At 47.7% G+C, this 26821-nt stretch overlaps 1 protein-coding gene across 1 annotated transcript in view; it reads left to right on the top strand.

Moving 5' to 3' along the window:
* LOC126517916 (arylsulfatase B-like) overlaps positions 1 to 26821 on the top strand; it is a 315163-nt gene that overhangs the window by 221608 nt on the left and 66734 nt on the right. The window contains exon 8 of the mRNA XM_050167747.3: positions 20363 to 20656. Coding sequence (XP_050023704.3) covers positions 20363 to 20656 — 294 coding nt within the window. The remainder of the gene's footprint in view (positions 1 to 20362; positions 20657 to 26821) is intronic.

The following is a 26821-nucleotide window of genomic DNA, read 5'->3' as shown; positions in this document are numbered from 1 at the left end:
AGTTAATGCTATTAGTCTTGCCAATATTGAGTCGATTAGCGAAGATGGAGCGACATTTTTAAAAATAACGCTTCTAATATTAGTGCTTAAAAAGCAACAACCGCCCTCAGTAATAATTGTACTATTTGTTAATTTTTGTGGTGCTTATGGAAGCTTAGGTGAAGTTGAGAGGTTGGCGCCGTGTCAAACTGGAGACACAACCAGGGAAACGTGCTTCGTACAATTTGCTGAGTGTCCTATACGTACACTTCCTTGTTAATTTTTAGTTTGTTAATGACAAGGCTCACACGGTCTTTTTCTTTCTTTATTGTTTTCGAGAACTGCCATAATTTACATCTTTTATCGCGAACCGCCTCGGAGTAATCACGAGAAATGCCAAAGTCAGTTTCATCAGCTTCATCAGCTGATGAAACTTCATCAAAGCTTCTTCAAGTTTTAGAACATTCGGTACAACCGCTGTCACCTATGCTTTCCATTCTGCCCACATGGCTGTAAGTTACAACGTGCTTATGCTTCGAGAGAATGGGAGCGGTGGTCATGGTTTTACCTTCCTGATCCAGTGAGAAGCGTTGCAAATACTTACTAAACCTTGATTCTTTTCCTCCTATGTTGATGCGTCATAAAACGTCCCTAGTTAGTTCCTCCGAGGTCCTCCGTGAACTAATTAAGACACCTTGGGTATGTTTGGCGAAAACAAGAGACGCGTTATGGGTAATATAACAGGTAATTTCAAAGTGAGGGGGAAAATTACTGCATATGCAGCAAATTATGCATGCAAGCAATCCAGAGCTGTATCAATGGGTTTTACAAACACAGCCGAATTGATCTCGCTGCTTTAGGAGAAATGAGAACTAAACCACCATCACATATAGGCGGGGGGGGGGGGGGGGGGGTCTATGGTTAATCTTCTGGTGAAGTATAATCCATGATGAAAAAAGTGGCTTTTAACAATTCCTAACAATAAGCACTCGAAAGCATTACCTGCGGGCGCGGTTTCAAACGGAAGCATCACATAGGGGCCACTCCTCAAAATTTATTCACAAGATATTGAATTTCTTATTCGAACTGCTTGAAACAGCTTCGCTGGAAGTCGCTTTGTAATTCAGCAAGGCTGCAAATATTTGCTGACATTTTTTTTTACCTTTTTTTGCTTCTGAGTATTGCCAATCGTTTATGTTGACTCTGTGTCGTGTAACCTTGTCAATATTATAGCCTTAACTAGAACAAAAGTTGTACCGTTGATTTATACACCATGTAGTATTGTTGGTTGAAGTAATAACCTTGTAGCAAATGTCTGTCTTTATATGCAATGTACTGCTGATACTGTGCGGGGTCAGCAACTACTCTCAGGCACTCACTGCCTTTTGTCGCTGCATCATCATGAAATTTACATCATTTCAGGGAATATGTTCAAATAATATTTCGGTCCGACATGGTTCGCTATATGGTATTGATAATGCTTCATATGGCTGGTAATTGCAAAATTACCTGACACACGGATTTCGATGCTCTGTCTCGTAATGCAATAATAATTGACAGTATTTATCTATAAATAGCATGTTCTACATCCGTCGCCAAGGTCAGTGAGCTGTGGCGCTGACCAACTCTCCCAGGGTTCTACCAGGAAACATAAATACCCAAGAAAGTGGATGGGGAATCGGTACCGCGGTAGCTCAACTGGTAGAGCATCGCATGCGAAATTCGAAGGTTATGGGATCGTTCCTCACCTGCGGCAAGTTGCTTTCTCATCCGCTTTCATTTCCACAGACAGTGGATGGAAGCATCGATAACATTCGAGAAACTTCCGATACATGCAGGCGCGTCCCGCGCTGTGCGATAACATTTGTTAGGCGGTGAAACCTGTCGCCCGATAAAGACAAGTACACGTGTCAATACTCCTCTCTTAAAAAGCATCGACCCGATGCTGCAAACAAACGAAAGTAATAAAGAAGCACTCGTAGCAAAGAAAACAACAAAATAAGGAAAGTTCGTCAGTGTCCGCAAAAGGGTTTAAGACGCACCACGTGGACCACTTCAGATCGTGCGCGGCGCCGCTGTGAATGCGAAATGCCGTCTGGCACGACCTCATAGTCCAGTGCGCCAATAGCGTCGCAATGGGCGTCTTGCGCTGGAGTTTGAGGTATAGTAGCGGCGCCTGGTGGCGGCGCGGAAAACGACAACTGGGTCGTACCAGCTTGGGTCGTATTGAGCCCTGGCTGTGGCGAAGCACGTTTCTAGGCCGAGTTTTGCGTCGATTCGCACTTTTTTCTGCCCTGTTGCGAGTGCGAAAAGGCTCGTCACTTCTCACAGACCACGTCGACCACGCTGCGAGCTAGTCGCAGCCTATAGTTTAACGAAAACGGACTCTCCGTGTGTCGTGGGACGTAATGCTGGAAGCAGAAGAATTGGCGACGCCGATCCGGAGGGACCTAGCTCAGCATCGAAAAAGCGTCACCGTCGATACTGATGCGTCGTGGGCTCCCATGAACAAGAAGGCCTGAATCCCAACATCCGATTCTATCGTTTCCCTTCAAGGCCTCACGAAGCGGAGCGTCGGGCGCGCTGTATAACTGCAGTTCGTCGCGCTGGGTAAGCGAAACTTCGCGCCATGCTGACTGCTTCACCTGTCTTGAAGCTTGCTTGATTATACGTCTGCGTTCTAAAATTCGGTCTTTTGCACCTACAGTCCCGACGGCAGACCGACATAGCAGCAGGCATGGCTGGTGATTCACGATTCGAAACCCGGCCACAGCGACAATTAACAATTCGACCGGTGCGAAGTGGTGAAGTGCCCAGGTGTGTGCAAATGACCACAAATGGCCGGGTTGATTCGGTGATAATTCACTACCCCACTACGAGCAGCACAGGTTAGAGAGTTAAATATGTGCTCATACTTGACCTCAAGCCAGCATGTTGAGGCAGCGCAGCAAGATAGTATTGATTACAGCAGATCGATTTTCGAGGGTTGTCATTAAAAGCTACATCAAGCGAGTAGCGCACGAGCTCGCGCTGCGCGATTCGCACGTACGTGCGAGCTCATATGCATTGCATCAGTTATTACCAGTTACTAAAAGGGACAGATGGCCGCTATACTACAACACAGGCCTAACTACTTGTTTAGCGGCATGCAGTCAACAAAGATTGCAGGAGACCCGCCGTTTCGCGGCATGTCGAAAGACCGCTGCCGTCGCGGCGCGTACGATCGTGCGCTCAAGCAGTTCGTACATCGCGGCATGCTAAAAGACCGCTGCCGTCGCGGCGCGTACCGTCGTGTGCTCGAGCAGTTCCGTACACATGTCTGCTTATCGCTGCTGTGGATTCATTAATAGCAAGCATTTCCTCGCGTTTGTGCGCCTGAATCTAGCAGCGTGCAAACCTTACCTGAAGTTCCACTTCGTACGCGACTCGCTTGACTTGCGATTGACACCGCGCTAAAACTTCGCCGCTTAATTCTTGAACGGCATACACGTATTCGGCACGGCATAATTTCTTGCCTTTACGCAGCGTGCCACTCCTGAAAAAATCTTCGGCGCCCGATATTCGCTGCAGGCCGTGATACAACACAACCGAAAGTGGCGGGTCCATATTGTAAACGTGCTTTCCGAAGCAGACGACCGAGCTTGGTACGACCCATTTTAGGACAGAGGGCGCTTTTTAGCACCTTTTTTGCAGCGCCCCCTGGGCAATGCAAGAGCCCCATAGTTTCTCACTCAGCCCTCGTCGGCGTATCGGGGTCCCTACCCAAACAGGGTCGCCGGGCTGGTACTCGACGAAGCGTCGTCGGAGGTTGTAGTGTCGGCTGTCGGTACGCTGCTGGTTCTTGATCCGTAGGCGGGCGAGCTGTCGGGCTTCTTCGGCGCGCTGGAGATAGGCAGCGACGTCAAGATTCTTCTCGTCAGTGACGTGCGGCAGCATGGCGTCGAGCGTCTCGTCGGGTTCCTGCCGTAAGCCAACTTGAACAGCGTAATCTGTGTTGTTTCTTGCACCACCATGTTGTAAGCGAAGGTTACATACGGAAGAACCGCGTCCCACGTCTTGTGCTCGACGTCGACGTACTGTCGGCCAAAAAAGTAAACGGACCACGGCTTAGATGGCCGGAGCGGCTGCGGGGCCGTACCAGGGCGCTGCCATCTCGCTCCGCGCGCTGACAGCGAGAGTGCCGAGAGCACATGGCCGAGAGTGAGGCCAGACTTCGCCCTCACACTCACGCGGGGCCTCATCACGCTTGATAAATGTCTAGTGCACCATTCGGTTGCTCTGTTGCTGACGGTCGCGATGAAGGCGACCGTGGATCGCCGGTAGTCCAGCACATGGTGCTGTCGTGCAGTAGCGGTCGGCTGCGGGGCATCAAACCGCGGCACTGAGAAGGAAGGAAGACCAGTTCTCATTGTTGTTTCGCTTATATTCACATTATCTTTCATATTAGCGCATGCCACCGGCGTCCACCGTTGCTCAATTTTAGGCAACATAACGCAACATTACGTTGACGCGCGCTCTTTCACGCCGGCGCGATAAGTTACAGGCGCCAAGCTTTACGGAGATTACTCTTCTGGCATCGTCTCCAGCCGTGGGTTTAATATTTATATCAGCGACGCCTCTGAAAACTGCTTTATTTAGCCACTACAATGCGTAGGTCGTTATGAAGCTTTACAAAAGTACGGTCAGGAACAGATAATTGGGAAGACGAACCGGAAGAACAGTCAGTCGTGAAAGTTTATTCACGGAAGTATTCCATGGCTTGAAGGGTCCTCAGTGCGATGAAAAGTTGCCGTCGACCGTGATGACTTGGCTTACTTGCCTTGGCATCGAGACGTAGAGCGCCGCCGCTATAGCGTCGCCTGGCTTCGCACGTCCGCGCAGCGCTTCCCGCTCTCTAACTTAAGCCGCAAGCCGCTTAAGGTGATCGTCAAAATTTCCGGCGAAGACAACGACGTCATCCTTATAAACAAGACACGTCTGCCACTTCAATACTGCTAGCACCCTGTCCATGACGCGATGAAACGTTGCAGGCGCCGACACAGTCCGAATGGCATGACCTTGAACTCGCAGAGGCCGTCTGGCGTGATGAAGGCGGTCTTTCCGCGATCTCTCTCGTCGACTTCTATTTGCCAATAGCCAGACTTGAGGTCCATCGACGAGAAGTATTTAGCGTTGCAGAGCCAATCCAATGCGTCGTCTATCCGTGGAAGGGTTTACGCGTCCTTCTTCGTGATCTTATTCAGTCGACGATAATCGACGCAGAAGCGTAGGTTTCCGTCGTTTTTCTTCACCAGGACTACAGGAGATGCCCACGGGCTTTTCGACGGCTGGATGATGTCGTCGCGCAGCATTTCGTCGACTTGTTGCCTAATAGCTTCACGTTCTCGCGTCGAAACTCGGTAAGGGCTCTTCCGGAGTGGTCGCGCGCACTCTTCGGGTATTATGTGATGCTTTGCAACTGGTGTTTGTCGAATCCTCGATGACGTCCGAGAACACTGACGTCCGATCGTCCGAGAACACTTCTGATCTGTTGTTGCTTACTTATAGAAAGACTTGATTTACGTCAAAGTCTGGTTCGGGGACTATGCTCATCGTGGCAGATGCGGCAGAATCCGAGAGGACAAAAGCATTGCTGGTTTCCTCAATTTCCTCGATGTCGGTGATCGTCGTGCCCTTGTTGATGTGCTTGAACTCTTCGCTGAAGTTAGTTAGCATAACTTTCGCTTTGCCTCTGTGGAGTCGAGCGATCCCTCTTGCGACACAAATTTTACGGTCGAGCAGTAGATGTTGGTCGCCCTCGATGACGCCTTCTACGTCAGCGGATGTTTCAATGCCGACGGAAATAATAATGCTTGAGCGCGGCCGGATGCTCACGTGATCTTCGAGCACACTCAAGGCGTGGTGACTATGAGAGCTGTCCGGCGGTATCGCTTGATCTTCCGACAGCGTTATCGATTTTGACTTCAGATCTATGATTGCGCCGTGTTGGTTCAGGAAGTCCATGCCGAGAATGACGTCTCGTGAACACTGTTGGAGGATAACTAATGTGGCAGGGTAAGCCCGGTCATGAAATGTAATTGTTGCCGTGCAGATTCCAGTCGGCGTAATGAGGTGTCCTCCAGCGGTTCGAATTTGAGGGCCTTCCCATGCAGTTTTAACTTTCTTCAACTGGGCGACGATGTGTCCACTCATTACGGAGTAATCGGTCCCTGTGCCCACTAAGGTGGTAACTGCGTGGCCGTCGAGAAGCACGTCGAGGTCGGTAGTTCTTTGTCTGGCGTTGCAGTTAAGTCTTGGCGTCGGATTACGGCGGCGTCGTGTTTAACTGAAGCTGGAACGTCGCGTCGTCAAGTCGTCTTTCGTCGGTGTAATTTTGGCTTCCTGACTTCGTCGGGAGAGCGGCGTGTCGTTATTATGTCGTCGAGATGGTCTCTTCGTTGTCTTCGTCGGCGGCGGAGGATCTTCGTCAGTTCGACGAAGAGCAACCGCACCTCCATCGGTTGCTGCTTTTAGTTTTCCGGATATGGGCTTGCAGACCGGCCCCGGACTGGGCCAGTGTATGGTCTGCGCTGCGGCGACAAGTAGCGGCCGGGTGACGGCGAACGGGACGGTCGTTGAGGGCTACACTGAGTGGTAGCGAGGTATTCGGCGATATCGCGAGGTCGTTCGCCTATCTGTGGTCGCGGCGTGTTAACGGCAAAACCTCGCAGTCCCATCTCCCGGTATGGACATCGGCGGTACATATGGCCGCCTTCTCCACAGTTATAGCAGAGCGGGCGGTGATCGGGGGCTCGCCAAATGTCCGTCTTCCTCGCGTAGTTGGGCTGGGCGACGGGTGGGCATGCTGGCGGCGGCGGACGACGGAATTGCGGCGTTGAAGGGCTCTGGCGCGGTCGCGGAGGGGGACCTTGACGGCGTGCGACGGCGGCGTATGTCATCGCTTCTGGCTGGGACTGCGGTAATTGTGGTTGCAGCTCGGGAACTCCAAGCGATCGATGCACCTCTTCTTTCACGATGTCAGCGATCGAGGCCACTTGACGCTGCGACGAAGGCAAGACGGCAAGACCTTGCGCAGTTCTTCGCGCACAATGGCCCTGATGGTCTCGCGCAGATCGTCCGTGGCCAGTGATTGAATTCGTACGTAGTTGGTAGAGGTTTTACGGCGGTTGAATTGCTGATTCCGCATTTCGAGTGTCTTCTCGATGCTAGTGGCCTCGCGAAGGAACTCTTCTACGGTCATCGGTAGGCTTCGCGAGATGGCCCCGAAAAGTTCTTCCTTCACACCACGCATGAGTAGGCGCAATTTCTTCTCCTCGGGCATATCCGGGTAGGCGTGGCGGAACAGAATGCTCATTTCTTCCGTAAATATGGCAACGTTCTCGTTAGGTAGCTGCACTCGGTCGTCCAGCATAGCTTCGGCCCTTTCCTTGCGCACGACGCTCGTAAAGGTGCGCAGGAAGCCGCTAAGGAACACGTCCCATGTTGTCATGGTCGACTCCCGGTTCTCAAACCACGTTCTGGCGGCGTTTTCTAAGGCGTTCGTAGGTCTCCAGCCAGGATTCCGGTTCTTCAGTAGCTGCTCCATGGAAGGTCGGTTGGTCCCGAGGTTGTTGCAGGATAACGGGGGTCGCTGAGGCAGCCATTGGGGTCGTCTTGGCCACGATCTCCTTTGTCGTCTCAGGTAGAAGTCCGTCCTCTGGGGGCAGTCCTTGCAGTCTGCGGCTGGCACGCTGGTCTTGGGCGATGTTGGTTTTGTCCTCGCGCTTGGATCGCGGCTTTGCGGGGGCGTTCGATACATGAACGCACAAGCACCTCCACCAGATGTCACGTCGTAGTGACTGTGAAGAAAGCAGCCAACTGAGAAAGACGAAACGTTTTTTTGCGCGAACTTGTGCCCTCAAAAACAGGCTACAATCAAAGAACGGCGACAGCGGCGAACACAGTCGGCGATCGGCGAAAATCTGATCGACGAGAACGCCGACGAGGACGCCGATACCAATATCCACACTGACACCAGTAGCCTAGGCCTCGGTGCCGTCCTAATCCAGAGGGAAGACGGACTTGAACGGCTGATATATTATGCTAGCCGGTCGCTGTCAAAAGCGGAAGGCAATCATTTGGGCTACAGCAAAATTCCGCCCTTACCTATATGGCAGGCCATTCAAAGCCGTCAGCGACCATCTCGCGTTGTGTTGGCTAGCTAACTTAAAGGACCCTTCAGGACGGCTGGCGAGGTGAAGCCTCAGACTGCATGAATATGACGTAACGGTAGTCTACAAGTCAGGACGAAAACACTCTGACGCCGACTGCCTATAACGCGTCCCCATCGATCCCCCGCCGCAAGACGACGAGGACGACGACGCCTTTCTTGGAATAATAAGCGCGGAAAACTTCACTAAACTGCAACGAGCAGACCCGGAGCTAAAAGGCCTCGTCGAGTATTTGGAAGGGAACACCGACGTAGTCCCTAGGGAATTTAAGCGCGGATTGCCTTCGTTCATGTTACAAAACAACCTGCTCTTAAAGAAGAACTTCTCGTCAGTCCGTGCCAGCTACTTTATTGTTCCGTCAGTGCTGCGTCCAGAAGTACTCCATGCCCTACATGACGATCCAACCGCTGGGCACCTCGTGACTGGCCGCGTCTGACCACCGACGTCGCCCGTTACGTCACGACATGCCGAGAATCTCGGCGACAAGGCCACCACTGACAAGGCCAGCAGGATTACTACAGCCGATGGAACCTCCTTGCAGACCATTTCAGCAGATCGGGATGGATTTGTTGGGACCGTTTCCGACGTCAACATCCGGAAATAAGTGGATCGTCGTGGCGACGGGCTATCTTACCCGCTTCGCTGAAACTAAAGCTCTACCGAAAGGCTGCGCAGCCGAAGTGGTGAAATTTTTCGTCGAGAACATCCTGCTGCGACATGGTGCTCCAGAAGTCCTCATCCCCGGCAGAGGAACGGCCTTTACAGCAGAGCTCACCCAAGTCATCCTGCAATAGAGCCAGACAAGCCACAGAAGGACAACTGCCTACTACTACCCGCAGACGAATGGTTTCGCGGAGCGCCTGAACAAGACCCTCGCCGACATGCTAGCAATTTACGTCGATGTCGAACACAAGACGTGGGACGCGGTCCCGCCGTACGTAACCTTAACTTACAACGCGGCGGTACAAGAAACAACAGAAATCACGCCGTTTAAGCTGGTTTACGGCAGGAACCCGACGATTACTGTCGACGCCATGCTACCGCACGTCACCGATGAAGATAATCTTGACGTTGCTGCCTATCTCCAGCGCGCTGAAGAAGCCCGACAGCTCGCCCGCCTAGGGATAAAGAACCAGCAGCGTACTGACCCGACACTGCAACCTCCGACGACGCTTCGTCGAGTACCAGCCCGGCGACCCTGTTTGGGTTTGGACCCCGATACGCCGGCGAGGACTCAGTGAGAAACTATTGCGATGCTATTTCGGTACCTACAAGATCATCCGAAGTATTGGCGAAGTGGACTATGAGGTTGTGCCTGACGGCATTTCGCATTCACTGCGGCGCCGCGCGTGATCTGAAGTGGTCCACGTGGTGCGTCTTAAGCCTTTTTAAGCACGGTGACGAACTTCCTTATTCTTTTTCTTTGCCACGGGTATTTTTGTTTATTACTTTCGCTCGTTTGCAGCATCGGGTCGATGCTCATTAAGAGGGGCGTATTGGCACGTGTACTTGTTTATCTTTTCCGGGTGACCGCTTGTCAGCGCCTAACAAATGCTATCGCACAGCGCATGACGTGCCTGCATGTATCAGAAGTTTCTGGAATGTTGTCGATGGTTCGATCCGCTGGCTGTCACCGAACCTTGCGTAATCTGATAGCATGTATGCGCGATGCGAATAGTGTAGAACTTTGTGGAAGGCACGCGGGTCCCAGCGATTACTCTGGAACATTCGACGACGGATGTATAGAAGCCGACACGCTTGATCAGCTGTCAGATTTTCGACGATCGCCGTGTGTTCGCCGCTATCGTTGTTCTTTGAGTGTAGCGTGCTTTTGAGGTCACAAGTCCGCCCAATAAAACACAAGTTGCTTTAATCAGTTTTGCTGCCTTCACTACTACTTGACAATATGGGCACTCCAGGCGCATTTCTTTTTTTTTTTTTTTTTTTGCCGTCGACGTTGTGTTCCGTATGAAGTCCAAGGGAAACGGTGAAGGCGGAAGATGGAAAGTCAAGGCGATGAGCAAAACGAGAACAAGGTGAAAGCAGGAGCCAATGTTTCGACAAGTGGACTCAACGCTGGATTAAGGAGGGGGGGGGCAGGCTAAGGGGGTTGTAGCCCAGGACCTCACCTCGGACAGTAGAAGGGGGCCCATTTATTCAAACCTGCTTAGTATATGGAAACATGCGCAACGGAACTTCGGGCGACATATATGAAGCGAGAAAACCAGAACGAGCAGACGGGCCCCCCACCTTTTGTAACAGCATGCGTTTAGCCTGATCTTTTGGGGAGAGCTTGGCGAGCTGCAAAAACAGGAATCCGCCGCCACCCTGGCGGGCCCTCTTTCTTAAGAAGCGAGGTGCGTTTGCCTGGAAGAGTTTTCGTGGTTTCCTGTTAGTCCGTCTGTCCAGTGTTGTCTGGAGAGAAGGGGCAAGGGCAAACACCTAAAACATGTAATGTTGGCTGAGGACCTAAATCTCGCTTGCATCTCGTCGCCACCACGCCACCCTCCACCTCTCAAATAGTTCCGTCGCTGTCCTTCCCATAGAAAGGATGTGCTGCGGTACCCAGCAGTGCCCCCCACTTGACTTTTCTTTACCGTGATGGTAATTTGGGCGGGGGAGGTTGAGGCAGATAGCAGATGATGATGAGTCTGCTGGCAGAGTCTAGGCAGGAAAGGAAAGAAGACGTCACACGTGCTTTTGTCCGCGTGCCGTGGGGCGTGGAATGTTTACTGTTCGGGCTAGGGTTGTGGAAGAGTGAAGGGGGAAGTTGGAGAGCTGGACACAAAGGCCTGTCTCAAGGGCCCATTCGTGCCTAGTGGCTGCGCACCCTCGCGCGCGCTCGACCGAAAAAGTAGGTCAGACTGACCGCTGAACTTTCCAGAAGGAAGTAGAAGAAGATGACTCAGAGGCGATGAAGGGCGCGTAACTTCGCCCGCGCTCGGAGTCGCCCTCTCCCCTACGTTCTCGCGTTCGGCGTCGACGGGGCGAAAGAAAAATCGAGAACCTCCCAGAACAGAAGATTGCTCCTAGCCAATAGGAAGACGAAACCGGAACGGGATAAGGTGTGAGTTTGTATGGAGAAGGAGGGAATTTTACAAGGAACTCTATGCGTATGTGAACGCAGGCTTTGGTGCTAGTAACCGACAGACGCTGCGCGCGTCTATAAAAGAAATTTGATCGCGGGCTGTGATTCAGCGCCGAGCCGCCGGTTAAGCTTGCATAAGCCCGCCCCCTGAAGAGCTCCCGGGGGATGCACCACTCTCGGCCAGCCACAGACCATCCAGGCAGCGTGCGCCAGTCATCGGGACTGCCACCGTTGGACACCTGCGGTCGCGAGGGCCTGACGAAGTGCCCGGTGAACAATTAGCATCAATTCATGCGAAAATGGTCGGTTGAAAGCATCAAAGTGGTGCGTCTAAAGGAAAGGCGAAGTTAGAAAGAGAGGAGCGTGAAAGAAGCTACCAAAGAGGACACAATACCTACTGAATGCAGCTTCCGCGGAGCAGTATGGTCGCTCTAGCTTGAGTCCGTGTCACGCTCCTAATAATACCGACTGTGCTTCTGTGGATGACTTGGCAACTCCATCACCACGGTTTCCTGGCAAGAAGCAAGGTTTGACTCATCTTGGTTGTCTGGATCCTATGAAAACGGTGCCAACCTCGGTTGTACATATTTCTGAGCAACCGACGCCAACCGATCCCTGTCCTCTTCCTGAGTCAGGAACGTCTATGCTACTCGGCCGGGCCTCTGCCACAGAGTTCCAGTGTCCGGTCCGCCACGCCCGATTTCTACTACTCCTGGTCAACAGATGCCAAACCTCCCCGATGAGCCTCCTTCTACTGACGAGCGGCAGGAAACAACACTCCAAGAACCGACTCACTTGTTTCCTGTTAGTTTGGCTTCAAATTACCATGTTCCCACCCACAAAGTGTGCCTCGAGAGGACGAATGAGACGGCTTCTCGTTGCGGGAAACAGAGAAGTACAGACAGCACCGCAGCAAGAGGTAAGTTGCGAGATTCTCCGAAGTGACCCTGCTAAGTGGCCGGACGTTATTACTGACAGCTTTCGGAGTGTATGTCTTGAGAATGGGTCATTGTATTTTCAAAATGGGGCACAATATTTCCCGCCTTCCGAAAGGCAATACAAAACTCAGAAATGCTATATGTCACCTCATCTTTACGTACGAAAGGCTGTAAATGGGAAGGCGTTCAAGCGACACTGGTTAATGTACTCGGAGTCCAAAGGTTCCGTTTACTGTTTCATGTGCAAACTATTTTCAATTTCAAGCAACCGCAGTGCTTTCACCGCGCACGGCTTTTCTGATTGGAAAAGAGCAGAAGAAAAGGTTTGCGTACATGAAAATAGCGTCGAGCACCGGAACTGCGTGGAAGCATGGCTCACCCGCTCTAATTCGAGCAGCACAATTGACAAGGAGCTGGTTAAGCATCTTTTCACTGAGACCGCTTACTGGACAGAGGTGTTGAAGCGTGTAGTCGTTGTAGTTAAGCTTCTATCTTAGCGAAATATAGCGTAATATAGCGTTTAGGGGCAGTGAGGAGATTTTTGGTTCACTGAGAAATGGCAATGATATGGGAGTGCTTGCGGCCATTGCCAAGTCTGATACCTTTCTAGAGGAGCACATCAAACGCTACGGGAACAAAGGGAACGGTCACCCATCGTATCTGTCAAAAACCATTTGTGATTAATTTATGGAGCATATGGCAAAGGCTGTCAAGGAACATCTCGTTGACGAAGTGAAACGCGCAAGACTTCTCTTTGATTGTTGATTCGACTCCAGACCTTACTCGCGTTCATCAGCTGTCAGTTGTTTGACGATACTATTTAAACGGGGAAGTGTACGAACGCTTTCTTGGATTTGTTCCTATTGAATCGCATACCGGCTTGTATCTTTTCAATACCGTGATGTCCCTCTCGACAACCAATGACATCACAATTGATCATTGTATGGGCCGAGCTTGTGCTAATGCGAGCAATATGTCAGGAGAATACAAACGACTGCAAAGCTCAAATCAAACACCTGAAGAAATTGGCAGTCTACGTCCCGTGCACTGGTCATTCACTGAACTTAGTTGGCGCGTGTAGCGTTGACAGTTGCCTTGGTGCAGTCAAATTTTTCACTGTGATTCAGAGACTGCATGTGTTCTTTGCTGCCTCACCTAAGCGATCGAGGTATCTTTTGGACAGCATGGGCGGAACTGGCCAGCAGCTTGTTTTGAAAAGTCTCTCTGAGATCAGGTGGTCAAGACATGCTGAATCATGTCAGGCCATTCTGAAAAATTTCAATGCAGTCTTGCGTTGACTTGAAGCTAAATCAAAGAACGATGAAGAAGACGGTGACACTAGGAACGAAGCGCACTCTCATCAAGAAAATGACAAAGCTAGAGACACCATTCATGGCGATTTTCTCGAGTGAAATCTGTGAGCGCTTTGACAAAACGAGCGTAGCACTGCAGAAACCAGGCCTAGACATTTCAACTGCTGTAGACCTGCTCAGCTCTCTGGAAGGTTGCTTGCACGCTAAGTCCCAATCAATGTTATCAGGATAAGGGCAAACGCATCGTTTTCAGTAAGCACCCGGACGGGTAAAAGCGATAGCGCGCTACAAGGTACAAAAACGTTTATCGTAGAGACCTACAATGTTGTACTTGACAGTCTAGGCTCTGCTTTGCGAGTGGGAAAGGCTGCCTACACTGAACTCTGGCAAAGGTTCGGATTCTTAAAATTGCTGACAGAAGTTGGGAGCGAGGCCTCTCTGGCACAGCAGCCTGAGAAGTTGGTGGAAACCTACCAAAATTATTCGGAGCCAGCATTTTCGACTGAAATCGTTCAGTTTGCGAACTTTCTGCACAACTCTGTGTGCCAGAACACGAGTTCCCTGAGAATTATGAAGTTGCTGCTCGAAAGAAAGCTTATTGATGTGTTTCCGAAGCTTTCTATTGTTTTGCGAACGTACTTAAGTATACGCGGGGCAAACTGTGAGACCAAACGATCGTTTTCCAAGTTGTCGCTGGTCAAAAATCGCCTTCGTTCGAGGCTGCTTGACGACAAGGTGAACTTGCTTGCTGTCATGTCAATTGAAAGTGACCTCCTCCGTGATCTAAACAATTATGAGGTTTTACGTGCCAAACCACTTTCTGATTATGAGGCACGCCGTCGTGGAGGACTCCGGAAATTTCTACCACCTGGGGTTCTTTAACGTGCACCTAAATCTAAGCACACGGGTGTTTTCGCATTGCGCCTCCATCGGAATGCGGCCGCCGTGGCCGGGATTCGATCCCGCGACCTCGTGCTCAGCAGCCCAACACCATAGCCACCTCCGTGATCTATCCTTCGAACAGACTATATCTTATTTCGCCAAAGTGAAGGCGCGAACGATGTCATCTTAAAAGAGGACTGTTCGCGCTATGCATGAATGGTTCCAAGAAGTTCGTTGTGTCGCCTCCCAGCCTCCACTTTGCCAATGAAACGCTGAGCAGTGTAATTCAAGAAATGCAAATCTTCGTTGTTCGTCTCTTGTTAGTTGTTCTTGTTATATTTAGCGTGCTTATAAAAAACTGTATTTTTGTTGTTTCTGATAGCGCGACGTTTATTTGGTGTCATCCTTGCTTGTCTTACGTCTAACGAAAATAATTTCAAATAATGTTTTGTAATTACAGTTAGTAATTTTGTCTGTAGTCTAGCGCATTTTTATCGTGTTTGTATTGCCTTGAGTATTGTATGTATCTATTGCATATTTATAGAGTAATGTGTATAACGATTACTGTAGTCTGATGCTTGAATTTTAATAAAAGGATCTGTTGGATACAACCATATGTCTTCTCAATGTATTAAACTTAGTAATGCAAACAAAGCCTAGCTTCAAAAGGATCGACATCTGAGCTGTGTCGTCTTTTCTACGTTTTTTTTCTTCTTGAGTGCACTAAACTTTTCCTTAAAGCCTAGCATTTGCTTAAAACAGAATGCAGATTAATCACCAAGTGGAGATATGTGTTGGTGTTAACGACAGCACGCGTTTCAAGTAAGTGTTGTTGTTTTCCTTATGATAATAACAATAATAATGATCCCGTTGATCACACTTCGTCCTTTTTAATTTGGTAAAATAAAATGAAACATGGCGTATTTCCAGTAGCGTAGCAGGCGACAAGGGGAAAGGGGGCCTGCATGAATAGGGAAAGTGGGCCTGCAGTATTGGGAAAGGGGGCCTTAATGCGCATTAGCCCAGGGCCCCCATTCTTCTTAATCCGGCCCTGAGTGGACTTGTCTTCCTCAAGGCGACATATGCTTTCCTCGCCACAGTATATATAGGTGGGGCTCTTCTAACGGGGAGAGGGCGTAATACGGGTTGGTGCGGCAACGAGCGAAGGTGTGTTAGCGGGGGTGTCGATTGGGAATGAAGGAGTGCTGTGCGCAAGGCTAGTGACACGGCCGTCTGTCAAGCACAAGTCAACGGCCGTGTGTCAGTCGGCATGGCGACGGCGTCCACAGCAGCCCTCTATTAGCTGAGCACGTGCTGGTGTGCGAGTTGGTTATGCATGATTACAATGAAGGCGCCAAATAAAACAACGGACGAAGGAAGGAGACACGAGACAACCACGCAGGCACACTAACAACTGAGCGTTTTATTTCTTGACACAGGAATAAATACCTGCTGTCAAGGATCAAAACAACAAGAAGAAACAGGGCCGTCATCTGCATCGCACAAGGAAACCACAATACAGAACGACTTCTAAATGCCGCTCCCAAGATACGCCAGTTCCTTTGTCGAAAGGGAAACTGAGGCTTCACTGATGCAATCATCACCACGCTTTTTGATCTCAAGCGCTTCCAGTACCTCCCTTCTCAGTTGATCATCAGCTCTGTTCAAAACACAGGTTCTATCAAAATCTGGAATGCACTTGTGAGCCTTACAATGCGCACTTATGTCACTGGAGAGCTGGTTGTCCATATTATATCGATGCTCATGCAATCTATCATTCAGACATCTGCCCCTTTAGCCTACATATGATGAACCACACGTCAAGGGAACCGAATAAACTACTTTCTTTACACATCCGACATGCTTCTGCCCATGTTTTTTTTTTTTTTGCGCACACCTGTTTATTTCCCCGATGACCTGCGTTCACCTTGGCACACATCAAACCAAGACGTTTCGGAGCGGAAAATAAAACCCGAACACCAGCTCGGTTGCCTACTTTTTTCAGATTGTGAGATATGCCGTGAACATAGCACACCTGGTTTCAGAAAGGTCCTGTTCGACCCTCGTTTACAACGTTCGGTTTCTTGAGCTGCATGAGCATTTGTTCTGCAACAGATGTGATCACATGGTGAGGATAACTTCCCCCTTTGAGGCGGTTGACCGGACAATGAAAACTGCTTTGCAGCCGATGCCTACATGACTTGTTAAGAGCGTTGGTTAGACATGATTGAAAGATGCCTCTTTTTATCACTTTTCAGTGAGCTGAATGGCAGAAGAGGATGGGTTTGCTAGCGCTTGGCTTGAACTGCCAGCACACAAGACACGATGAGAAAGTAATCTCCAAATCTAAAAATCTTAAACAGTTATCGGCCGGAAGCTCGTTAGTCAGGGTTAGAGGGTGCAAGGCTATTTGAAACTCTGACAATACTAATAATGATTGGGTCTCCAATTCTGGACTGTCACAATCTAAGAACACTAAAAAATCACCCACAAGTCTAAAGATCTGCATCACATCTGTCCCCGATAAGTAGTGCTTTAACAGGTTGTCTTTTGAAGCTAAAAAGATGTCGCTTAAAACAAGGGCTATACACGAACCTATACACACACCCTCTTTCTATAGAAAGACGTCGTCATTCCATTTTATGTGCGTGGACTTCAGGTACACGGACAGCAGTTCCAAAAAGGAACCTACTGCTATGCCAGAGGCATTCTGGAAAGCAGCTGCTCCCAATTTATCGATAAGTCAGTGACGCATTTCATCAATTTATTTGGTGGTATCGAGTAATACAAGTCTTTTATGTCGACAGAGAAGGCGCATAGCATTTTGTTTTCATTCTGCGCGATATATTTTACGACGCATTCAGAATTCTTCACGAGAAACGGGTCGTCAATGGGTAGTCTACTCAAATTTTGCTGGAGAAACAAGGAGACCTGCTTTTGCCACGACCCATTTTCTGAGACTATGACGCGGAAGGAGCAATTAGATTTATGAGTTTTTGCCGTGAAGAATACATCAAGGATCAACTTTTTGTCCGATTCAATTTCGGTCGTCAGTTTCGTTAAATTCAGGTCCTTAAACGGCTTTTTGGCGTTGCGTTTTACTTTTGCAAGAGACACTTGTTCGCGCTTTTTAAGAACCCCTGAGAGAGCTTCTAAAGTTTTGATTCAAACAAAGCCACCTTCCTTATCGGAGGTTTAAAGAGACAGGGATTGTCCTTTCAAATAACTAACTGCCTTAGCTACAGGAACCTTTCGAACAAATGTCTTACGACGTGCGAGCAAATCCACGCCTTCCGAAGTGCACCTTTGCTGTTCTTCCGTTGTGGCTCGCCTGAAAACTTGCTTGACCATTGCAAGTAGCTCCGCAGGAACCTTGTCCGGTTGTGCTGCGAACTTGGGCCCGTAGCTAAGCACGCAGCGTACGGAATCTGAGACGGCAGCGTCACCCAGGATGATCACAGGACTTTCTGCAGCTGGTGATTTCTTCGGTACCTGTGCTCGAAGTCTGGGAAGCATCCGCTGCCACATGTACTCAGTGGTGGCGTTGATGATCCGGTTCCATTCCCACTACAGTCATCGACCACTGTGCGGATTCGCGGCAAGCAGAATAGTGGCCTTAAGGTACTCCCTGTGCAACCGTGCTTGTCCTTGCCACTCGGAGCGAAGAATCTTGCACACTCGATTCGCATGTCCAAGCGATGGTAGAACGAAGCCAAACATCGCCGCAACGTCCTTTGGGAGAACCTTGTGTCTGATACAGAAGCCCAGCATTCGTCCTCGGCAAGAAGCGGCAACAATGAGAGCAGCGCGAACGAAGGTTCGCGAGTGAAACAAGGAAAGGAGCCCACTGAGCTAGAGATGAAGTCACTGAGCACGTGCTGGTCCGTTGTTTTATTTGGCGCCTTCGTTGTAATCTCTATTAGCTGGTTCGCTGGTGATCGTGGGCTATTGTGTCTCTGAAAGAGGTAATTAAACGAGCGGCAGAAACCAGTGCTCGTGAAAAATAAAATTAAAGGAAAATTTTGAAATGGAAATAAATAAATGAATAAATAAATAAAAGGAAAAGGAAAACAAAAAGGAAAGTGCACAACACTCCTTCATTCCCAATTCGACACCCTCGCCGCTAGCACACCCTCGCCGCTAGCACACCTTCGCTCGTAACCGCACCCACCCGCCTTACGCGCTCTCCCCTATAGAAGAAACCCACCTATATATACTGTGGCGCGGAAAGCTTGTCGCCTTGAAGAAAAGTCCACATGTCCGAACGTTGGCTCCTGCTTTCACTTTGTTCTCATTTTTCTCATCGTATGAAGTCCAAGTGCGGTAACACCGTCGGCGCGCGCCGTTGCTGCATGTGCCAGTGAAAATGTGCCAGGCTGAGCCGACGATCGCGGCTCAATCTAGCGTGCGCAAGCGCGGAATGCGGGGAGGAAGCGCACTATCTTCCGTCGCGTGCAAAGAACCGGTGGGACGGGAGGTAGGGGGTGCGTTGTACTTTGGCAGCAACTGCGTATGGGGCAGTCACGCGCGTTCGCGTGGGATTTGTTTTGAAAGCGATGGCCTTTGGGGGCACAGTCTAAGTGGACCGACGGCTCGTAACTTTGCCTGCGCTGTGGTCTCACCGCTCAGTTTGCGTTGAAGAGATAGAAAGCACGACGGTCATTTCGCTTGCTGCTGCTGCCGCACTTCCTCACACTAGCGTTTTGACAGCGAGTGCAAGGTCGATCCAAATAGGTCGCGAAGCTTCGGGCGAAAAGCGGTTCAGAATAAATTGTCACTGACATCAGCAAAGGTAGTTATGGGAGCAGCGTTTTAAGTGCGACTATGTTTGGAGAAAACAAACATTGGGGAAGAAAAGAACGTCTTTCTTTATTTAAAGCAGAACAGGTAAACTTATTCAACGAAAATAAAATTCCTGATCAACTTTACATATCCTAGACGAGTAAAGAAAATACAACTCTATTTTATTTCATCATTAAAAATAAATACGTTTTTTCAGCGCCCATCGTTGATGCCGCTATCACTTGCAAAGCAATGTAGCTCTGGAATTGTGCAGATGGCGCACTGGTAGAGTTCATCTCTTACAATACGCTCCTTTCAAAGGTTGTGCGCTTCTGCTTGTCGACATTTGTCCGAATTTGTTGACGTGGGTAGCTCCATCGTTTCTCTACCTGTTCAGGCAAAAATAGTGAGTTATGACTGCCAGATAATTGCTTAATTTGGTTATTTTCGTGCGATTGCGCAGGCCAACGGGCTTGACATCCGACGATAGAACCATCACTCTACACCTAAAGCTTTCGACGGCCTCCGAAGAAAGTCTGTTGTGTTCAGGGGTGCGATGTCGACATCAATACGACTGACCTTTTCTCTCATTGCTTTTCGCGAGGAAAGCTTAAAATGCCCATCAAGTCGAAGGGCGGGGCATTTGAATATACAGCTCTAATGGCAGGCTAACAAAACAAATTTCGCACCGTTGAGAACAAAATGACGCCACTTCTGCTTTTAACAGATATGGCGTCACATTGTTTTTTTTTTCTTCCGCTGGAGGTGTTTCCTCTTCACACAGCTGGCGCTATGCAACATGAACGGCCGCTGTGTTGCCATGTTTTGAACGTATGGGCTTCTACTTCGTTACCAGGTATATTTGCCTTGGCGAGTGTCCGCGATCACAGGTTTTACGGTGGCTCTGGTGACGCCCTACTCGAGCAGTCGATTCCATGTGTCCACCTCGATTCCCTGCAAGAGCACGGGGCCAACACCCCCACGGCGAGGCGGGGTAAAGTGGATTTCCGCGAAACGGGGACAACGTAGTGACGGGCGGTCGCTGCAGGTGCAAACAAGTTTTGTGTATCTTTTGTGCCATTTTAATGCGCGTGAAAAAAAAACAATCAGTCATTCAATAAACCGAATCAAGTAGTTGCTTGCTCTTACTCTAGCTGTGAACACACGCAGCCGTGGTGGACACCTTGGACGAGAGCGTGGGCACCGTGGTCGAAGCGTTGCACGCCAAGGGCATGCTGGCCAACGCCATCCTCATCTACACGAGCGACAATGGCGCGATGTACCAGGGAGTCATGAGCAACCGGGGCTCCAACTGGCCCCTGCGCGGCACCAAGTTCACCGCGTGGGAAGGAGGCGTCCACCTGCCGGCGTTCGTGTGGTCTCCGCTGCTTCGTCGCACACGGCGCGTCTCCTGGGAGCTGATGCACGTCGTAGACTGGGCGCCCACTCTGTACCACGCTGCCGGTGAGTTCATCGAATAAGCAGGCCGGCTGCTTTGGATAAGGTCAATTTCAGCATCTCTTCATTCATTCATCCATTCATTCATTCATTCATTTATTCATTCATTCATGTTTATTCGGGCAACATTTCAAATATTTATAGCACCCAACTATAACTAACTAAAACGCAAGTGAACAGCGGTGGACATCTAAGAAAGATTATGTCTTCCGGGCCGCATTAGTCTAAACCCATGTGGTTCCATATTTATCAATTCGGGCTGGATGGGAGGGTCCTTTAGAAGACCTCGTCTTTGGTCGAGGTCTACCGCTGCTGGATCATGTTAACTTCACCTACGCCACCTTATCCTGCTTTAGTACAATTTACTCCTGCTTCGCTTTACTTTTCTTGACTTCACTTTCATTCATTTTAGACGGCGCTACCATCAGAATCAAGCTACATATTTTGTCGAAGGACGCCATACTCCAGGTACCTGTTTTAGGCGTGCGCCAGTTTGAACGCAAAAAATTTAAGTTTCACGATCGCAGCAATGCACACACTCCATGCTTTTCGTCATCTTCCTCTGCCGTGATAGTACACTGCCGGCAGGATGCAGAGTGCAATAACAAAGCGTGCTGCTAAGGACACAGGATGTCCTGCTCCTTGGCGCACAAGTACTTATCACTTCATGGAAGAAGCACACAACCAAAAGCATGATGTTACATGCATTTCTGAAATTAATACCTCCACTTTTTTTGGTCAACAATTGTTGTAGAAACACCAGCTTGATCAGGAGGGAAAGCCACCACAGCTCGTTTTAGCTCATATTGAATGCAATAGAGCACAAGCAATGCATGGATTGGCGACGGGAACCAGCGCAGTACTACAGAAGCTACATTTACCTGTAAAGCAGGCCGTTTCTTGCCCTGTTTTAAGCATAACTCTTATACCTCTATTCACCAAAGTTGTCATTTATCTCCACGAGAAGCTTCTACTAGTACCTTCACATACATAATGACTTAAAGGCAGCACTGAAAACCAAAGAACAATATGCAACACAGCGCTTCCACTTAGAATAATGTTTCAGCATGTACAAACAAAACTACATGTGTAGCTGTGCATATTGTTTAATATGTAAGCATGCACTATTTCCTCAAATTTCTGTATGCTCCCTTTACTGCCAGTGACCTGCTTATACCCAACAATTTAGTTTATTTTTCACCCTGGGCTTGCACTCAATATCCCACAGCGGTTTTAATTTAAACTATCAGAATAACATTCAGCTAGTCTAAGGTTACCTAACTGAACAGAATATTGTAAAATTTGCGACGAAATGTCAGAAGAAAAGTATTTATTATTTCATTAAAGAGAGATGGTTACATAGTAAACTTTGCACATTTTAAAAGTAAAAATGAAGAGAAGGAGTGAAACCTTATCAATACAAAGACATAAGCCCCGAATAATGGCCCAGGCTTGTTCAATTAAATTTTAAGCAGATAAGTTTTTAAATAACCTCACCATAAACTATCACATGTTTTCAATCGAAAAGCACTGCATCTTATCATAAACTACGAAAATAACCAACCACATAGGAAAGAACACGCCTGAGTGTGTCTATGTGGACAAAACGTAGCTAGTAACAACTAGTGAGGACTGCACAAAAGTTGAACATAAAAACTAGTAACATTAAAGAAATATACTTCGCTCAGCTGAACTGCAAAATATATTGCAATTATCACAAAGATAGCATAAAAACTGAGCAGGACAGAGCATTGACTGTTAGTTATAGTTGCAATATGCACACCAAATCTAGACATGAAAAGTCAAAATTAAACTGCTGGAAATAGTCATGTCTCTGCAAGAGACCACTGAGGAACAAAAGGTATACTTTTTATAATTCCATCTTATAGATTACTGATCTAATTAAACTTTAGACACATGACCCCTTGTGCGTCACAAATGCCCTGTTCTCATTACCTATGCATGATTACCAGCCTTGGTGAAAAAATGACTTCCACTAATGTTTTGAAGCAACACAGGTAAAAATGCTGCTTGTTCTGAACTTTCTGTTGTGACAGCGCACTTGTTTGCAGTTGTGAACGCAGTTGGCTATAGGGCTCAAACACCATGTTTTGGCTGCACAGGTACCGTCTACCGAACACCTGGTTCAAGATAGCTTGAATCTCGGAGTGTGTAGCCACACTGGTGCCACAGCATTCTTTTTTCACCTTGCCAGTTGATAAAGCCTCAGCAGCTGCAATCACCTGCGACTGCTCGTAAAGGTGCCACAAGGTCAGGACAAACACAGATACCACGTAGCAAAACTTTCAGAGTGCATTGTGTGAGTCGAGGTGTGTAATTTTTGCTTTAGTTCGGCAGCACCGCCGCAGTCACCACTATTCATTGCAGCTCGTACATTTCAACCACATCAACAAAATAAATGAGGACAGTTCCTTCCGGACGGTGGCCGATACTCAGCTGCAGGCTTTCTAGAACCATGCATTATCTTCAGACAGTGCAAGTACAGCCCGTTGCACATCTTTCAAGCACTCCAGACAAGTACACCGATTTCATTGTACACAAAGCATCTGGTGCACATTTACCTATAGAGGCTAGGTAGCGCCTAGAACACGTTTTGTGAAAGGCATGCTGGACACTTTGTCCCCTGAAATGCAAGTGCCATTTGGTACATCAGTGCCTATAGTGTCCTTTACATCTAAATGAATATTGAATACATAGTAGTAACATGAAGACGACAAAAAAGCCATCACCCATCAACTGTGTGGCAATTCTGGGTGCAAGCTATTCTCTTATCAAATATACCAGTAGGCATTGCGACCAATGTGCTCCCAAGATGTATGAGGCATTAGTCATTGCAGAGCTGTAAGGACATGACAATCCTAGGATGATTATGTTCTTGAGGCTTTTTTCCCCACTTTCAATCTTTTGAAACGCACATACTGTAGTCATGAAAACAAAAATGCTACAACTGGCGTGTGGTAAGTTTTGCGTCTTATTTCCTAGCAGCTCACTCAAACGAGCCACGATGACAAATTCAAATGCTGTTACCTCATCAGACATTCAAATTTCTTAAACATTAATAAAACCAGATAGGCATTAGAGTGAGCATCACCTAAATACATTACACTGGTATAAAAGTTATAGCACCGCTTTGTGCCAGGTAAAAATGTTAGAAACATAAAAAATGTTCAGATTCTACGGCCAACCTTGAAAAGTAAATAAAAAATCATTAAGCTTTCTTAAAGGGGTTCAGAAGCTTTACAACTGGTAGTCTTGGTGATGGACACGCTGAGAGATGAGCAACCATTCCACTGAGACGAGAATGTTGAAGGCTTCGCATGGAAGTCTGCGAGACACTGAAGAGTCGTTCTTGGTCCACATGAAGGAGGTTGCTTGCATACACAACGTCTGGGCCACCATACTGAATGCATGGTGTTAGCGGAACTTTTTCTCCCTACATTGTGGTGAAAAAGCATGGTTAAGTTTAGACGATATTTAAAATGCAAAAAAAGATGTGAGGCGTGCAGACAGGACAGAAGAGTAGAGAAGTGGACAACACGAACGGGAAAAGCACGAAAAAATTCATGAAATTGTCTTATTACATAAAAATTTTTGTACTATGTGTCATTCATTATGAGGGTTCATAACCGCAACATATTTCATGTATAAGGAGGTAGAATTATCAACTTAGTCAGTTTGTACAAGCTCGTTTGAGGCAAGAAATCGAGTTTCACAAAGAGAACCTCAACATTTTTTATTGAAAAAGGAACACCTCAGATGACACGCAGTCCTGTGGGTGTGAAATGCACGGTTCAAGAAAAACAAATTCAGACTGGCACACCGATCCTGAAAAAAGATTACTAATTGATAGGTTTTAATAGCACAAGGGCATCTTTGGCCAAATAGTGCCAAGTCTATAGTGAAAAAGGTAAACTTATCGCATCTTTACAAAGCAAATATATAAAGATGACTGATGCCTCTCTGCACTACAGTTGCTTTGCTCTAGCATGAAGTCATTTTAATGCATGCACACATACATACATACGCTATACCCAAGTGTAACAGCTGCAGAATTAAAATTGGAAAGCAACGAAGTCGCAACCTTTAACGCTTTAACTCTTGATCCCGAGCTGTACTGGTGACTGGAGGTAGTACCAATATCGTCAATGATGAGTCGCACTCTATCTGCCCGAGTGTTATGCTGCTCTGACTGTCAAAGATGAGATACAATCGGCACTGAGGGCAAGCTACCCTCAAGAGCAGCTTTTATTTTTGTGCTATTTCTAACCAGAGACCAATGAAGTAATATATTTTTAGAATAATGACACCAAAAAAACGAGTACGTAAAAAATTGGAAAATTTGGTACAATTTGGTACAACTTGGGGGTTAACGGGCAAAGCGGCAATCCCGAAACTAGAACAAGTACAATTTGGTACAATTTGGTACAACTTGGGGGTTAACGGGCAAAGCGGCAATCCCGAAACTAGAACAAGTTTTGACATGTTTGCTATTAGTGAATGTTGGAAAATGTTTTGGCATGCTGTAGTTTTGTCCAACAATGCAAAAGGGATTCTTAATAACTAAAGAAATAAATGGACAAGTGTCATGAAATATATTTTGTTAATGTAATGCAGAATCACTCAGCTTCTGTTACTATGTAATCTCCACTCGATTCACCTGCACTTTCTCAACTAGTTCAGCAGGTGCTGCATTTCCCTACTCGTTACACCATTGCAACATGGCAGTAACTGCACGTTGTGGTTCGTTTTACTTAGTGCAGACGTTTTAGGGGCCAGTTCACAGCATTCCTTGCCCTTGGCCGAAAGGTAGTGTATGTTTACGGAGCAGGTGGGGTGCCGCTTCTGCACGAGCGAGGAACAGAAATCATAGAGTTTCATACAATAATTACTTGAGGGAACTCTGGCGCTAGTGTCTACAGGAGCTGAAACAAGAACGGTTGTACCAGCATGGGAATTTTGGGAAGTACATGGATTTGCCTAAACTTCGTCTCTTTGGCTTCAAACGGCTTTGTGACTTCGTAAACTAGTCATTTTCTACATATACTGCGTAATAAATAATAAATAAACATAATTAATATCGTCCGATGACAGGATTTGAACGCAGGAACTCTAGAACAGAAACCTGATATTGAAACCATTAAGCCACCGACGCATGTAACGACAAGCGAGTGCAACGCCCTTATGAATTTATCGCGGGCATACCAGTGCCTTGAGACGCTTGGTGCGTTTCGATTTGGCCACCTGGACAAGCTCAATTGTTGCAATTAATAGGAATTGTGCGTGTTGGCGGCGTCTTCTGCACTTGAAAGAGTATAGACTAAGCTGAAATTTACGACAAGATTTATATAGCGTATACTATACAAAGCCACAAGGACGTCTGAATTCACAAGCACGAAGATCAGACAGATCCATATATTTCCCATCATTCCCATGGTGGTACAACAATTGCAGCGCCAGAGCTCCCCCTAGTAATAACTGTAAGAAACTCTATGGCAGAAATAACCGAAGTGCCTGGCATTTCGTTCTGGAGTAATATACTAACTTTTGCTGTCCCAAAAATCTTACTGGTCATTAATTCCAAGTTTTAGTGCACTCACATGTCTAGTAGACAATTGTGGTATTTTCATAAACATTGCAAAGCCAACTGTGATGAAAGTTCACTCTGGTAAATTGGTTATGATCGAGTAGCATAGACTACTGAAGCAATCTCAGCAATCTCAGGAAGGCTAGTGAAGTAATTTCTTATTAGCAGCCTTGAAACAGCATTCGAGCATATGACACATGCACCTCAGATATGCAGATAATATTTCCTTGACTCAGCAAGAAGCGATGCTTCATGTTCCACGAGGCTACTTCAATCAAAGCAGTATTGGTGCTCTCTCAAAACAATGCCAATGCAGACGATCCAAATATTTTTCAGAGGCAACAGTTTTGCCTGAAATCATGTTAGAGTAGTTTTTTTTTAATATATGATCAGACCATGTTAGAAACGCTTCTTAATATCCTCCTGTTTATTAGACTAGTTATATCTCTGTACACAAAGGCTACTAATTAGGTCCCATGCTATATCATCATCTTAACAAAAACTTCACTTATGTAATACACATGCTGTGATAAGATTTCTTTGAGACCACATTGGCGATACTGTAC

The sequence above is a fragment of the Dermacentor andersoni genome, chromosome 11 (genome assembly GCF_023375885.2).
Source record: "Dermacentor andersoni chromosome 11, qqDerAnde1_hic_scaffold, whole genome shotgun sequence".
Lineage (NCBI taxonomy): Eukaryota > Metazoa > Arthropoda > Arachnida > Ixodida > Ixodidae > Dermacentor > Dermacentor andersoni.
Note: the sequence above shows the minus strand (reverse complement) of the source record. Positions and strands in the feature narration are given on the sequence as shown.